The sequence below is a fragment of the Phoxinus phoxinus genome, assembly GCF_949152265.1.
Source record: "Phoxinus phoxinus genome assembly, chromosome: 19".
Taxonomy (NCBI): domain Eukaryota; kingdom Metazoa; phylum Chordata; class Actinopteri; order Cypriniformes; family Leuciscidae; genus Phoxinus; species Phoxinus phoxinus.
The window spans coordinates 31,546,387-31,561,077 of NC_136894.1; the positions used below are offsets into that span (position 1 = coordinate 31,546,387).

The 14,691-nt window shown below is 40.6% G+C and overlaps 1 protein-coding gene across 1 annotated transcript; it reads left to right on the plus strand.

Moving 5' to 3' along the window:
- Positions 1–460: 460 nt before the first annotated feature.
- Positions 461–13,846, plus strand: nup42 (nucleoporin 42). Its single transcript, XM_079590204.1, has 7 exons — positions 461–827; positions 2,620–3,085; positions 6,284–6,372; positions 6,532–6,608; positions 6,703–6,789; positions 12,121–12,238; positions 13,129–13,846. The coding sequence occupies exons 1-7, from the start codon at positions 698–700 to the stop codon at positions 13,617–13,619; spliced, it is 1,458 nt and encodes a 485-aa protein (XP_079446330.1). The 5' UTR covers positions 461–697; the 3' UTR covers positions 13,620–13,846.
- The last annotated feature ends 845 nt before the right edge of the window (positions 13,847–14,691 follow it).

Here is a 14,691-nt window from a genome sequence, read left to right on the forward strand (position 1 = left end):
ATTTTATATTTCTGTACATTTAGTCACTTTCTAAAAAAAACAAAATCTGTCCTCAGTTATTATTATTATTATTACCTTTAAAGTTTCTAACTAGCGTGTTTTCAAAAACAGAAAACTGTCATTACAAAATCTATACTACTGATCAAAGCCTTGTTTAGATCCTTATTTCATGTGAAAACATTTTTTAAAGTCCCCCTGTGGTGTAAATCCAGCTTTTAATGTTCTTTATGTGTCTATGTGGTGTTTTTAATCTGCTTTAAGACAAACCATGTGTAGATTCATAAGTCAACACCTTTGCTGAGTAATATCTGCTTAAAACTGCAGTGAACCAAAGACAGTCTCAGTCATAAACTAATAACCAATCTCGTCATCAACAAGTGGATCTCTGAGCTGCTGTGAGTCAGTGGAGGCGGGGCTAATTTTGATATTTTATTTGGAAGCTATTTTAAGGCATGACTAATTCAAATATGTAATTGTGGTTATCAAAGATGAGTTTAAACTTTAAAGGGATACAATTATTGACCACAGCAGGGGGACTTTAAACACAGTTTGAAGCGCCGCATTAAGACTTTTATTTTGAAACGGTTTGTTTACGTCCAAAATGTGCGTCTTGCGTCACGCTGGTGCGCGTCGTGTGAGGAGCGGCGTCAGGCTCTGTACCACAACAGCACATGAGTTCTGTCTATAGAGTTTAAAAATGGCAGTGTGCAGCTTCTTTCTCCAAGGTCGCTGTAGATACGGAGATAAATGCTGGAATGAGCATCCGAGAGGAGGAGGAAGAGCAGATAATCGAGGAAACCAGCAGCAACAACAACCCAGCAGAGGAGGTCAGACATTCACACACTCACACACTCTCAGTTCACAGGAGTGTGTGTTTCATGAGCAAGATAGCATCCATTAGTCTCTTACTAAAGAACTATATCACCATCGAGATTACATCGTTTTTGGACACTATAATGCTGTTATAAACACTTAATTGTATTGTATGTGTACTTCAAATCTTAGATAATATAATATTAATTAAATGAAAGGCAGCTTTACTGTACTTTCATAACTTTTTTTTAACACACGTAAGTAAACTTTGTTAAGATGTCAAATGAAATGTTTTACTTTAAAGCAAATGTTTTTATTTTTTTCGTGTTTTAAGTGTAAATAAGTACTCATTTTAATGTGTTGACTAACATAGTTAAGCACATTTAAAGTACTTAATTATAATTTTATTTTTTGATATAACATTTATTATCAACTTTATTATTTGCATATAACGATGTACTTAAGTGAGTTGTAAAGTTCAAATAACTAGCCTAGTTTGAATAATAAATACATTTTCATTAGATTTTCAAATTGCATGCACTTTACATTACATTCAGTTCACATTTAAGTATATTCTTTCAACTTAGAAACTGTAATAAGTACTCTTTTTAAAAGTGTTTTCACAAGGGAAATCCGGCTCGGCCCCGTAGTTCCAGTGAAATGAACTCTTAAAGGATTAGTTCACTTTAAAAAAAACTTTTGCTGATAATTTACTCACCCCCATGTCATCCAAGATGTCCATGTCTTTCTTTCTTCAGTCGAAAAGAAATGAAGGTTTTTGATGAACACATTTCTCCATATAATGGACGTCAATGGGCCCCAAACGGGTCAAGGTCCAGATGACAGTGTCAGCGCCGCTTCAAAGGGCTTTAAACGACACCAGACGATGAATACGGGCCTTATCTAGCGAAACCATCGTCATTTCAAAAATATATAAAAAAGTTTAAGTTTTATAAGCACCAATGCTCGCCTTGCTCTGTTCTGTGATGCGTGTTCGTGACGTCACGTAATACGCAGTTACGTTGTAAAGGTCACGCTTCTGTGAAAAGTCAAACATTTCTGTCCTGACAAAAAAAATCTTTTAGGCTTTTTAATATTCCAACACCCAGGATACACACACGCAATGGGCATTTAAACGATAAACTGTCACAGACATGTGAATATGTGTGTATGGTCCTCCTTCCGCACATCTGTAAACACTGACTCGTCAAGCGTGACCTTTACAACGTAACTGCGTATTACATGACGTCACAAACGCGCATCACAGAACAGAGCAAGGTGAGCGTTTGTGCTTATAAAACTTAAACTTTTTTATTTATTTTTTAAATGACCGAGCGTTTCGCTAGATAAGACCCGTATTCATCGTCTGGTGTCGTTTAAAGCCCGTTGAAGCGGCGCTGACACTGTCATCTGGACCTTGACCCGTTTGGGGCCCATTGACGTCCATTATATGGAGAAATGTGTTCATCAAAAACCTTCATTTCTTTTCCACTGAAGAAAGAAAGACATGGACATCTTGGATGACATCGGGGTGAGTACATTATCAGCAAAAGTTTTTTTAAAAGTTAACTAATCCTTTAATGCTTCAGCATACAAAGACATTTTGGGCAATTTCATGATCCCAACTTTGTGGAAACAGTTTGGGGATGTTCCTGTTTCCAACATGACTGCGCACCAGTGCACAAAGCAAGGTCCACAAACTGTTGGCAATATTGTGTATTTTAACACCCAGTATAATTTATACCATTTTTCTTTTAACAATTTTTGAATGTTGCCAGCAGTGACCAAAGTGACGTGTTGTTGCAGGCTATGGAAACCGCGTGTGGATCAACCCATCCCAACGGACTGGTGGCGAGTTCACCCAGCCCTCCTCGTCCTCCCGTGGCGGTAATGATCCGAACAGAGGCGGCGGTAATGACTGGAACCGAGGCGGCGGTAATGACTGGAATAGAGGAGGCGGTAAAGACTGGAATAGAAGTGGGGGTAATGATTCGAACCGAGGCGGCGGTAATGACTGGAACCGAGGCGGCGGTAATGATTGGAACCGAGGCGGCGGTAATGATTCGAACAGAAGCGGCGCTAATGACTGGAACAGAAGTGGCGGTAATGACTGGAACAGAAGTGGCGGTAATGATTGGAACACAAGCGGCATAACGTCCAGAGACATCAAGACCTCTGATTTCGGCAACCAGAACAGATTCTCAGCGCTTGATTCTCAGAGCAACTTTGATAAAGCTGGGCAAAACTCAACGGATGACAATGCAAAACATGTGTAAGTGCAGTTTACGCTTATTTATTTTTTGGGGGGACTGCTTGTATGCACAGCGCTTACTTTTTCCACATTTTGTTATGTTACAGCCTTATTCCAAAATGGATTAAATTCATTATTTTCCTAAAAAATATACAAATAATACCCCATAATGACAATGTGAAAGAAGTTTGTTTGAAATCTTTGCAAATTTATTAAAAAATCACTTGTACATAAGTTTTCACAGCCTTTGCCATGACACAGGGTTGTCCTGTTTCCACTGTTCATCCTTGAGATGTTTCTACAACTTGATTGTAGTCCACCTGTGGTAAATTCAGTTGATTGGACATGATTTGGAAAGGCACACACACGTCTATTTAAGGTCTCACGGTTAATAGTGCATGTCAGAGCACAAACCAAGCCATGAAGTCCAAGGAATTGTCTGTAGACCTCCGAGAAAGGATTGTACCGAGGCAAATTTCTGCAGCCTTGAAGGTCCCAATGAGCACAGTGGCCTCCATCATCCGTAAATGGAAGAAGTTTGGAACCACCAGGACTCTTCCTAGAGTTGGCCACCCTGCCAAACTGAGCGATGGGGAGAAGGGCCTTAGTCAGGGAGGTGACCAATAACCCGATGGTCACTCTGGCAGAGCTCCAGCGGTTCTCTGTAGAGAGAGGAGAACCTTCCAGAAGAACAACTATCTCTGCAGCTCTCCACCAAATTTAGGCCTGTATGGTAGTGTGGCCAGACGGAAGCCAATCCTCAGTTAAAGGTACATGACAGTCCGCCTGGAGTTTGCCAAAAGGCACCTGAAGGACTCTCAGACCATAGCCACGTTTCCACCGCAGGAACTTTCCCCTGGAATTAGGAACTTTGGGCTGGTACTCGGTGTGTTTCCACCGCAGGAACCAGGGTCTAAATTAAGTTCCTGGTAAATATTTACCCCTCCAAAGTCCCTAAGGCGAGGGAGTACTTTTTCAAAGTTCAGTGCCCGGTTGCATAAAGCACCTTAAGTTTTTCCCTTAAGTATGACACTTAAGGGGCGATTTCCCCTTACCTAAGAGAATAACTTAAGGGTGTTGCATATAATCTCTTAAACGATTCTCTTAGGTAAGGGAAACATTTAAGTGTTTCACGACAGCGATCCTGAATTCACGTTATAAAAGTCTGTTGTTGCCATAGATACGCAAAACACTAACACAAGCGGGAAAGAGCCCCCGCAACCCGGTGAACCACTTTGCTGACAGACGATTTATGAACGTGGAAAACATCTCCCACTACCGTCTGAAAACTCCCAGTTGCAAAGAAACGCAGTGCTATAAGCAGTTGTAACACCGCAGGTAAAGAGTGGTTGCGATGTGTGACACGGTCAAGGGCGCCGTCTAGTTTGTTAGTGATGTCAAATATTGCGCGTCGATCAAAACGGTATTCATGCAACAATAGGGTTCTCCCTATCCCTAAAAATTATTCTTGGCACATAATTATCTTCAGCTCGTTCCATAAATTCAGCCATGTCGTCTTATTTTTTGTCCGCGTTACTCTTAAGGTTACGATTTCCAAACCTTAAGTAATACTTAGGGAAATGACCGTTAAGGGGTTTTATGCAACACTTAACGCTTTTTAAGGGATTACTTAAGTGAAAAAACAGCATTTAAGGGAAATTCTAAGTGTTTATGACGTTTCACTTAAAAAAAACGTTAAGTACTACTTAAGGGTATTTTTCTGCAACACCCTTAGGTTTAAGGGAAACATAAGGGCGAACTTAAGGGAAAATTTCACTTAAGGTGCTTTATGCAACAGGGCACAGTAACTTTCAGGGTTGGGACTTGGGTGATGAACATGCTGATTGGTCGAGTTCATGCCGAGTTCGGTGCGTGCAGTAACAGTTGTTTGATATTCGAATCAACAGTGGAGTTTAAAAAAATACAACTGATGGACCAACGACGAGATTCAGGCTTTATTAAGCTTAAATTCAGAGGAAGAAATCCAGCGGGAACTGTAAAGTAGTGCGCAGTCCTGCATCACCGGAGTAATTTGCCTAATCTTTACGGTACATTAGACTGTGGTAGAAACACGGCTAGCAACAGGTCTGGAGGGGATGATTTCCTCAGAGGTGGAAAGTCCAGGTTCAGAAAGTAAAAGTCCTCCTCAGTATTTTGTTCCAATCACCTGGATTTGCTAATTAGTACAGTTTTTCAGCCAGGAGATAGAACTAATTAGTGAAATCAGCTGACTGAGTTCTTGCCCTCTGTCCATCATGGCCTCCTAATCATCCCCATACACTGATTGGCTTCATCACTGTCTCCTCTCCACCAGTAAGCTGGTGTGTGGTGGGCGTTCTGGCGCAATATGGCCGCTGTCGCATCATCAGGTGGAGCTGCACATTGGTGGTGGTTGAAGAGATTCCCTCTTCAATGTAAAGTGCTTTGAGTACCCAGAAAAGTGCTATATCAATGTAATGACTTATTATTATGTCTGGGGGAAAGCCGACACTGCTCATCACCTGGGCAATACCATCCCTACAGTGAAGCAGCATCAGCCGTGGGGATGTTTTTCAGTGGCAGGAACTGGGAGACTGGTCAGGATCGAGGGAAAGATGAATTTAGCAATGTACAGAGACATCCTCGATGAAAACCTGCTCCAGAGCGCTCTGGACCTCAGACTGGGCAGACGGCTCTTCTTCCAACAGGACAACGACCCTGAGCACGCAGCCAAGACAACACAGGAGTGGCTACGGGACAACTCTGGGAATGTCCTTGAGTGGCCCAGCCAGAGCCCAGGCGTGGACCCGATTGAACATCTCTGGAGAGATCTGAACATGGCTGTGCACCGACGCTCCCCATCCAACCTGATGGAGCTTGAGAGGTTCTGCAAGCAAGAATTGGAGAAACTGCCCAAAAATAGGTGTGCCAAGCTTCTAGCATCATACTCAACAATACTTGAGGCTGTAATTGGTGGTAAAGGTGCTTCAACAAAGTATTGAGCAAAGGCGTTTTTTATTTGTAATAAATTTGCAAAGATTGCAAACAAACTTCTTTCACGTTGTCATTATGGGGTGTTGTTTGTAGAATTTTGAGGAAAATTATTAATTTAATCCATTTTGGAATAAGGCTGGAACATAACAAAATGTGGAAAAAGTAAAGCGCTGTGAATACTTTCCGGATGCACTGTATAAAGAGATCATTGATGCACATTGTTTTTATGGCATATTTGTATTTCAGGGATACAATCCAGACAGACATGGAGGTCTGGCAGACTTCTGGCCAGTGGCCATTTTCATGCTATTCGGTCCTCACCGGCCAGATCTCAGGTCAGTTTAGCTGTCAGTCTTTTGCCTTTCAAGCAAATACGAGCCGCTGAGTGTTGCACGGGTGAAATAACACAGAAAATGTCTGACAAACATGACCCGCTGCATTGGTTAGACAACGGGAGGTTTTTATCTTTATATTTGTTCATTTTTCCTTGATAGGGTTTGTTGACTTGTCTCCAGAGGAGCTGAGACAGGAATATTACTCCCACCGAGCGTCTGGGGATATACAGCCTTATGTAAGACAACCGCTTCACTTCTTCGACGAATGAGCAGATTCAAGAGACTTTATTTCCCATGAGGCTGAATCTGAGCATTTCATGTGATCCTCAGGTAAACTCAGTCCAACTGCTGGCCAACCAATGGAGTAGCAGAGTTCAGGAGCTGCTCACCATGAGCAGCTCCACGCAGATCAGTGTGGTAAGATGATGTTTCTCACTTGCATTGAACCGGATGGATGGAAGGAGTTTAAGTAAGGGATAATAGTCAAGTCAAGTCAAGAATATTTGTATAGCGCTTTTCACAATACAGATTGTATCAAAGCAGCTTCACAGTATTAAATTAAAATAATAATAAAACGTCCATGTTTGGTAATGCTAATCAATAGTATTATTCATTGATTAATTAAATTGAATATCCCCAACTGAGCAAGCCAAAGGCAACAGTGGCAAGGAAACGAAAAACTCCATCAGGTGACCCAATGGTGACCTAAAACTCCCTCAGGTGACCTAATGGTGACCTAAAACTCCATCAGGTGACCCAATGGTGACCTAAAACTCCATCAGGTGACCTAATGGTGACCTAAAACTCCCTCAGGTGACCAAATGGTGACCTAAAACTCCATCAGGTGACCCAATGGTGACCTAAAACTCCATCAGGTGACCTAATGGTGACCTAAAACTCCATCAGGTGACCTAATGGTGACCTAAAACTCCATCAGGTGACCCAATGGTGACCTAAAACTCCATCAGGTGACCCAATGGTGACCTAAAACTCCCTCAGGTGACCTAATGGTGACCTAAAACTCCATCAGGTGACCCAATGGTGACCTAAAACTCCATCAGGTGACCCAATGGTGACCTAAAACTCCATCAGGTGACCAAATGGTTACCTAAAACTCCATCAGGTGACCCAATGGTGACCTAAAACTCCATCAGGTGACCCAATGGTGACCTAAAACTCCATCAGGTGACCCAATGGTGACCTAAAACTCCCTCAGGTGACCTAATGGTGACCTAAAACTCCATCAGGTGACCCAATGGTGACCTAAAACTCCATCAGGTGACCCAATGCTGACCTAAAACTCCATCAGGTGACCTAATGGTGACCTAAAACTCCATCAGGTGACCTAATGGTGACCTAAAACTCCATCAGGTGACCCAATGGTGACCTAAAACTCCATCAGGTGACCCAATGGTGACCTAAAACTCCATCAGGTGACCCAATGGTGACCTAAAACTCCATTAGGTGACCCAATGGTGACCTAAAACTCCATCAGGTGACCCAATGGTGACCTAAAACTCCATCAGGTGACCCAATGGTGACCTAAAACTCCATCAGGTGACCAAATGGTTACCTAAAACTCCATCAGGTGACCTAATGGTGACCTAAAACTCCATCAGGTGACCTAATGGTGACCTATAACTCCATCAGGTGACCCAATGGTGACCTAAAACTCCATCAGGTGACCAAATGGTTACCTAAAACTCCATCAGATGACCTAATGGTGACCTAAAACTCCATCAGGTGACCCAATGCTGACCTAAAACTCCACCAGGTGACCCAATGCTGACCTAAAACTCCATCAGGTGACCCAATGGAGAAAAAAAAAACCTTGGGAGAACCCAGGCTCAGTCGGGGGCCAGTTCTCCTCTGGCGGTTATGAACTAGAGGCCGGATTTAACTGTAAGATTAAAACATTTATATGAATGCCTGGTTAAAGAGATGCGTCTTTAATCTAGTTTTGAACTGGGAGAGCGAGTCTGAGCAACGAACAGTATCAGGAAGGCTATTCCAGAGTTTTGGAGCTAAATGTTAGAATGCTCTCCCTCCTTTGGTGGACTTAGTTATCCTCGGTACGACCAGAAGCCTCGAATTTAGCGATCTTAAAGAGCGCGATGGATTATAGGGCGATAGAAGATCCGTTAAATAGACTGGAGCTAAGCCGTTTAGGGCTTTATAAGTCAGTAACAATACCTTATAATTAATACGGAACTTTGTAGGTAACCAATGTAGTGATGATAAGATCGGTGTTATATGATCATATTTTCTTGATCTAGTAAGAACTCTAGCGGCTGCATTTTGGACTAACTGTAGCTTGTTTACGGAGGATGCAGGACAACCAGCTAATAAAGCATTACAGTAATCTAGTCTCGAGGTCATGAATGCATGAACTAACTTTTCTGCATCAGAAACTGATAGCATATTACGTAGCTTAGCAATGTTTCTAAGGTGGAAAAAGGCCGTTTTTGTAACATGAAATATGATTTTTAAAAGACAGGTGGCAGTGTAGTATGACACCCAGGTCTTTTACTGTAGAGGATAAAGTAGCAGGACATCCTACTATGTTAAAGTTGTATTGTGAGAGGTTTTGTGGGTGGTTTTTTGAACCGATAAGTAGTACCTCTGTCTTGTCTGGATTTAATAAAAGAAAATTACGCGTCATCCAATCTTTTATATCTTTAACACACTCTGTCAATTTTGATAATTTAGCGTTTTCATCCGGCCGTGATGAAATATATATTTGAATGTCATCAGCATAACAATGGAAACTAATTCCATGTTTCCTTATAATATAAAAAAGTGGCAGCATATATATTGAGAATAATAGAGGGCCTAGCACAGATCCCTGCGGCACTCCATAGTTTACTGAAGATATGATCGATTTTTTTCCATTGCATAGTTTAGTGGGTATTGGATCTAATAAACATGTTGTTGTTTTAGATGAAGTGATAAGTTTATTTAACTCTTGAAAAATCTAATAATGAAATAATGAAATCATTACTGTTAAAGTGTAACGGGATATTTTGTTCAGGTGACGTGACGTCTGTTTATTTATTAGTCTAGCCACGGTGTTAAATAAAAACCTTGGATTATTTTCTATTAGTTTGTGGAGATGCTCATCCCTGGCCGCTTTTAGGCCCTTTTTATAACGTGACATACTGTCTTTCCACGCGATTCTAAAGACCTTTAAATTAGTTTGTTTCCATTTACGCTCTAATTTACGAGTTTCTCTCTTTAGAACATGCGTAGTATTGTTGTACCATGGTGCTTTACTTTTCTCTCTGACCTTTTTTAATCTAATGGGTGCAACAATATCCAATGTTCTAGAGAGAATGATGCTCATAGTGCTAGTTACTTCCTCTAGTTCGTCTGTTTGTTTGGGTTCAGGCAGTAACTGAGACAAATCAGATAAGCAATTTGAGAAATTATCTATGTTGGATGGAAGGATTGTTCTGCCTGGTCGGTAACGCGGCGCAGTATGACATAGTACTGTAGTCCGTAATATACAAGTTACCAGGAAGTGGTCACTGACACCATCACTTTGTGGAATGATATCTATATCGGTTGGATCGGTTCCATATGATATAATTAAATCTAGAGTATGATTAAGACGATGAGTGGGACCACTAACGTTTTGCTTGACCCCAAAGGAGTTTAATAAATCTGTAAACGCAGCTCCTAACGCATCATTTGTGTTATCAACGTGTATGTTGAAATCTCCAACAATTATTGCCTTATCGACATTGACCAATAGATCTGAGAGAAAATCTGCAAACTCTTTTAGGAAATCAGCGTAAGGCCCTGGCGGTCTATATACAGTAGCCAAGGCTAGAGATAATAGGGATTTCTTTCTTACATCTAAGAGCGTAACATTTAATACAAGTGCTTCAAACGAATTAAACCTGTGACCTGTTTTCTGAGTAACATTAAGAATATCTCTATAGATTGTTGCAACACCGCCGCCACGACCAATCAGACGGGGCTCATGCTTATAACCGTATCCTGGTGGAGTGGACTCATTAAGACCGAAATAATCATTCGATTTAAGCCAGGTTTCAGTAAGGCAAAGTACATCGAAGCTATTATCAGTGACCATTTCATTTACAATAACCGCCTTAGGTGTGAGTGGTCTAATGTTTAGAAGACCTAGCTTTAGAAATTGTTTTTGTTCACTAATAGCGAGATTTTCTGTTTTAATAACAATTCGATTTTTCCTAGATCCTGCAGTAGATTTATTATTTGATCTCACTAAACGAGGAATAGACACAGTTTCTATTAAATGTTCTACATTAAATATACATCCAGCCGGTTGTTCTCTCAGAATAAACCCGACAGGGTGATCAGGATCAGGTCTACATCAGCCTGAAGGGGTTTATTCTGAGATCACAACTGGCTGGATGTACATTATCCGGCTTATTACTATTATTGATCGAAATATTTTATTAGGTCTTTAAACGCAAAGCTTCCGTGAAGAGAGCAGTTGCTAGCGTGGCAAGTTCAAACTAGATGAACATTTAAAGGATACGGTTTACAGTCATAACACTTATTACACAGCATTTCACCACATGAATAATTATGGAGATAAGAGATATTGATTTCCGATTAAACTGTTTTAAAATCGTATCTGTCTGTATCTCATAATCCAACAGTGTACAAAACAATAGTCACAAAATGGCAGCAGAGCGTTTGTAAGAAACAAGACTGAGCGAGTCCACGATACTGGATGGCATAATTAAATAACTATACTGAGCTTTATTATTTTATTAGCTCACCAAATGCAAAACTTCCACGAAGAGAAACCCGTTCCTAGCGAGCGTATAGCCAGTGTTGTGGGAAATGCATTACAAGTAACTTGAGTTATGTAATCAGATTACTTTTTCAAGTACCTAGTAAAGTAATGCATTACTTTTCAAATTTACAACAAAATATCTGAGTTACTTTTTCAAATAAGTAACACAAGCTACTTTGTTTTCCCATTTATTGACTGACAGCTCTCCTGTCCTCATGTTGAGACAAATCAAAGTGTGTGTGTGTGTGTGTGTGTGTGTGTGTACATGATGTTTATTGTAGTTCTAGACTAAATGTGAGCATTTACTCATCTTACTTGCACAAAAAAAAAATTCAATATTCCTCAAAATGAATAAAATCAGTGAAATGCAGGATCAGAATACTATGCAAACCTCCAATAACTAAATATGTTGAATAAAAAAAATAATTTTTTATGCATTTAATCTCACTTTATTGACCAATGTATTGCTTCTGACCTTCGATGATGCAGTTTAATAAGCAAACATGACTATAGATAGATAGAAAGGTTTGCTGGTGTGCTTTCCTCTACTGTACACATGTCCTTCAGTCTGAGGATTATTATTTCACTTTTGGTGTGAACGGGTCTTTACATTTGCCCAAAAATATAACTTTTGTGTTATAAAAAAACAAGCCCAGCCCAGGTGGGGAAAAAAGTAACGCAAAAGTAACGTAACACATTACTTTTCTAAAAAAGTAAGTAAGTAATGCAATTAGTCACTTTTTAAGGGAGTAACGCAATATTGTAATGCATTACTTTTAAAAGTAACTTTCCCCAACACTGTGTATAGCGCTGCTGACTTCAGTGACCCGGATGAGCCGGTGTTTCTGTTCTCAGCGGCTGTTATCTGGGAATAATTTACCGCTGGATGGCGCGATTGGCCAATCAGAATCGAGTATTCCACAGGGCCGTGTAATTAACCGTGTTATTGATGTCCTCAGATCTCCGAGCTGAATAACTCCAGTTCCCAGACGCCATCACAGGGGTTCAGTTCGACACCGTCAGGGTTTGGAGACACATCATCATCATCAACGGCAACATCTGGCTTTGGAGCGGGAGGTTTGTTCTGGATTTCTTCACAGTAATAAACAGGAAAATAACAGTGTTAAAGGTACACTATGTAATGTTGGCCCTCTAGAGGTTAAAAACTAAACTGCATGCATTTTGCGGAAGAACATTGTTGTGGTTGTGCTTCGGCTCGGCGCGACTGAGGATGAACACGTCTATTCTACTTCTCGTAAAACATTCTCACATAAAGTAAAGCAGATCTACATTGAAATTGAAATGGTGATAAAGGGCTCTTGTGAAATGAACAACATTTTGGAGATAAATCACATGGTGGGAAAAATATGCATCTAACATGAACTAACAATGAACAGCTGAACTAACAATAACAAAGATCAATACAATAACGAATGTATTCCTCATTCTTATTTAATATTAGTTAATGCATTACCTAACGTTAACTAATGAGACCTTATTGTAAAGTGTTACCAAAATTGTTTATAAGTTAAAATTAGTGCTGGGCAACGATTTATCGCGATCAACGACATCCAAAATAAATGTTGTGTTTACATAATATATGCGTGTGTACTATGTATATATAATTATTTTGTATATATAAATACACACACATGCATGCATATATTTAAAGATATATATTTGCATGTATATATAAAATAAAATATATAAATAAAATTTTTTCCTTAAATATATACATGTGTGTAGACAAAATAATTATACTCAGTACACACACATATATTATGTAAACTTTTACTTTTAAATTAATCGTGATTAATCAGTGCCCAGCACTAGTTAAAATTGAATCACATGTTTTGTATTGTTTGGAACTGATATGCCAGTAAATTTAAACCTATCATCTCTTTAAAAATGGGAAATCATTTGTTTTATCCTATATGTTTTGGTAAACCGCTATATTGTTTTCTCAGGGTTTGGTTCCGGCCCTCAGAGCAGCAGCAACTTCAGCTTTGCCTCGTCCAAAACTGACTTTGGAGCGTCTCATACTACCCAGAATGCACCAGGGTTTGGAAACGCTGTGTTCAGCACTGCTCAGACGGCACCAGGTTTCGGCAGTCCCGCTCCGTCTGCGACCTCCTTTTCTTTTGCACCGCCACCAGCTGCAGAAAACAAGCCCAGCTCGGCAGCCGGGTTCAGTTTCAAGACGTCTGCGGCAGGACTGGGCTCCGGGTTCGGGTCCTCGGCGCCGGTCGCGAGCAGTGGCTTCGGTCAGAGCAGCGGCTTCGGTCAGAGCAGCGGTGTGCTTAGTGGAGCCGCAGAGGCTGCTGGGAGTTCAAGAGACAGTCTGTTCACGGCCCAGAGTGACCTGACAGCAGAAGAACTGAAGGAGTTCACAGGCAAGCGCTTTACGCTGGGTCAGATCCCGCTCAAACCTCCGCCTGCCGACCTCCTCATGGTCTAACACTGACTCTGGGGGTTGAGAACGCCCTCATCTTTTTAATGCTATATTAATAAACATGTTTATGGACTAAGACAGTGAGTTTTTGTGTTTTAGTTCAACCACTGAAATTGCATTGTGGGTAATCCTTTAAAAATGCTTGGTACCAACATGGTACAGTGATGGTAAATCATGGTCAATATCATTGATATTGCATATGAAGTAATATTAAAGGTCCCGTTTTTCCTGTGTTTTTGAAGCTTTGATTGTGTGTACAGTGTGCGATATAACATGTGTTCATGTTTCGCGTGTAACAGTATTTTTCACAAAATGTACTTTATCTGTGTACCGCTGTTTTCTAAAAACGGGTTGATGACTTCCTTGTTCTATGAAGTCCCTCCTTCAGAAATACGTAACGAGTTCTGATTGTGCCAGCGGTTCCTGTGTTGTGATTGGACAGCAGATTAGCGCACGGAAAGGTCACGCCTCTTACCATAACGTGATGATGCACGCGCTCAGTGTTATTGTAAACACGGCCAAACAAAGGTGATGAAAATAACAGCATCTCGACGACATGGCGACACACACACTCTACAAACGCAATTGTTCCTCTTCTCTGTAGGAGAACAAGACCACGCCCCCTTTTATGTGTATTCCTGTGGGTGGAGCTTAGTCTAGTAAATACTGTTCTAGTGACATCATTAAAGCAGGAAGTAGAGGATGTAGTCCGAACCGGCCGCTCGCTTTGAAAGGGGACTTCTGTTAAATCAAATATCTCGCTTGCATTGAACTTTGAGCTTTATAATTTTACAGGTATTATTTATGCTCTAGCAGCAACATTACACACTAGCTAAAGTTTAAAAAATGGGATCACGAAGAACGGGACCTTTAACAAACACAAGTTTATCTATCCGACTATTAAAAAGTACATTTGAATTGCATTTGCTGCGTACAATCCCTAATTGCTGTGCCGTAGTACAAAACCATGGTACTGGCATAATTTCTTGCAAATGCCCCACGTTCATGTAAATACTTTTGTACATAAATAAGAGGCCAAAAACCATGATGTATATTTGCAAAAAGCAAGTGCTTTGTG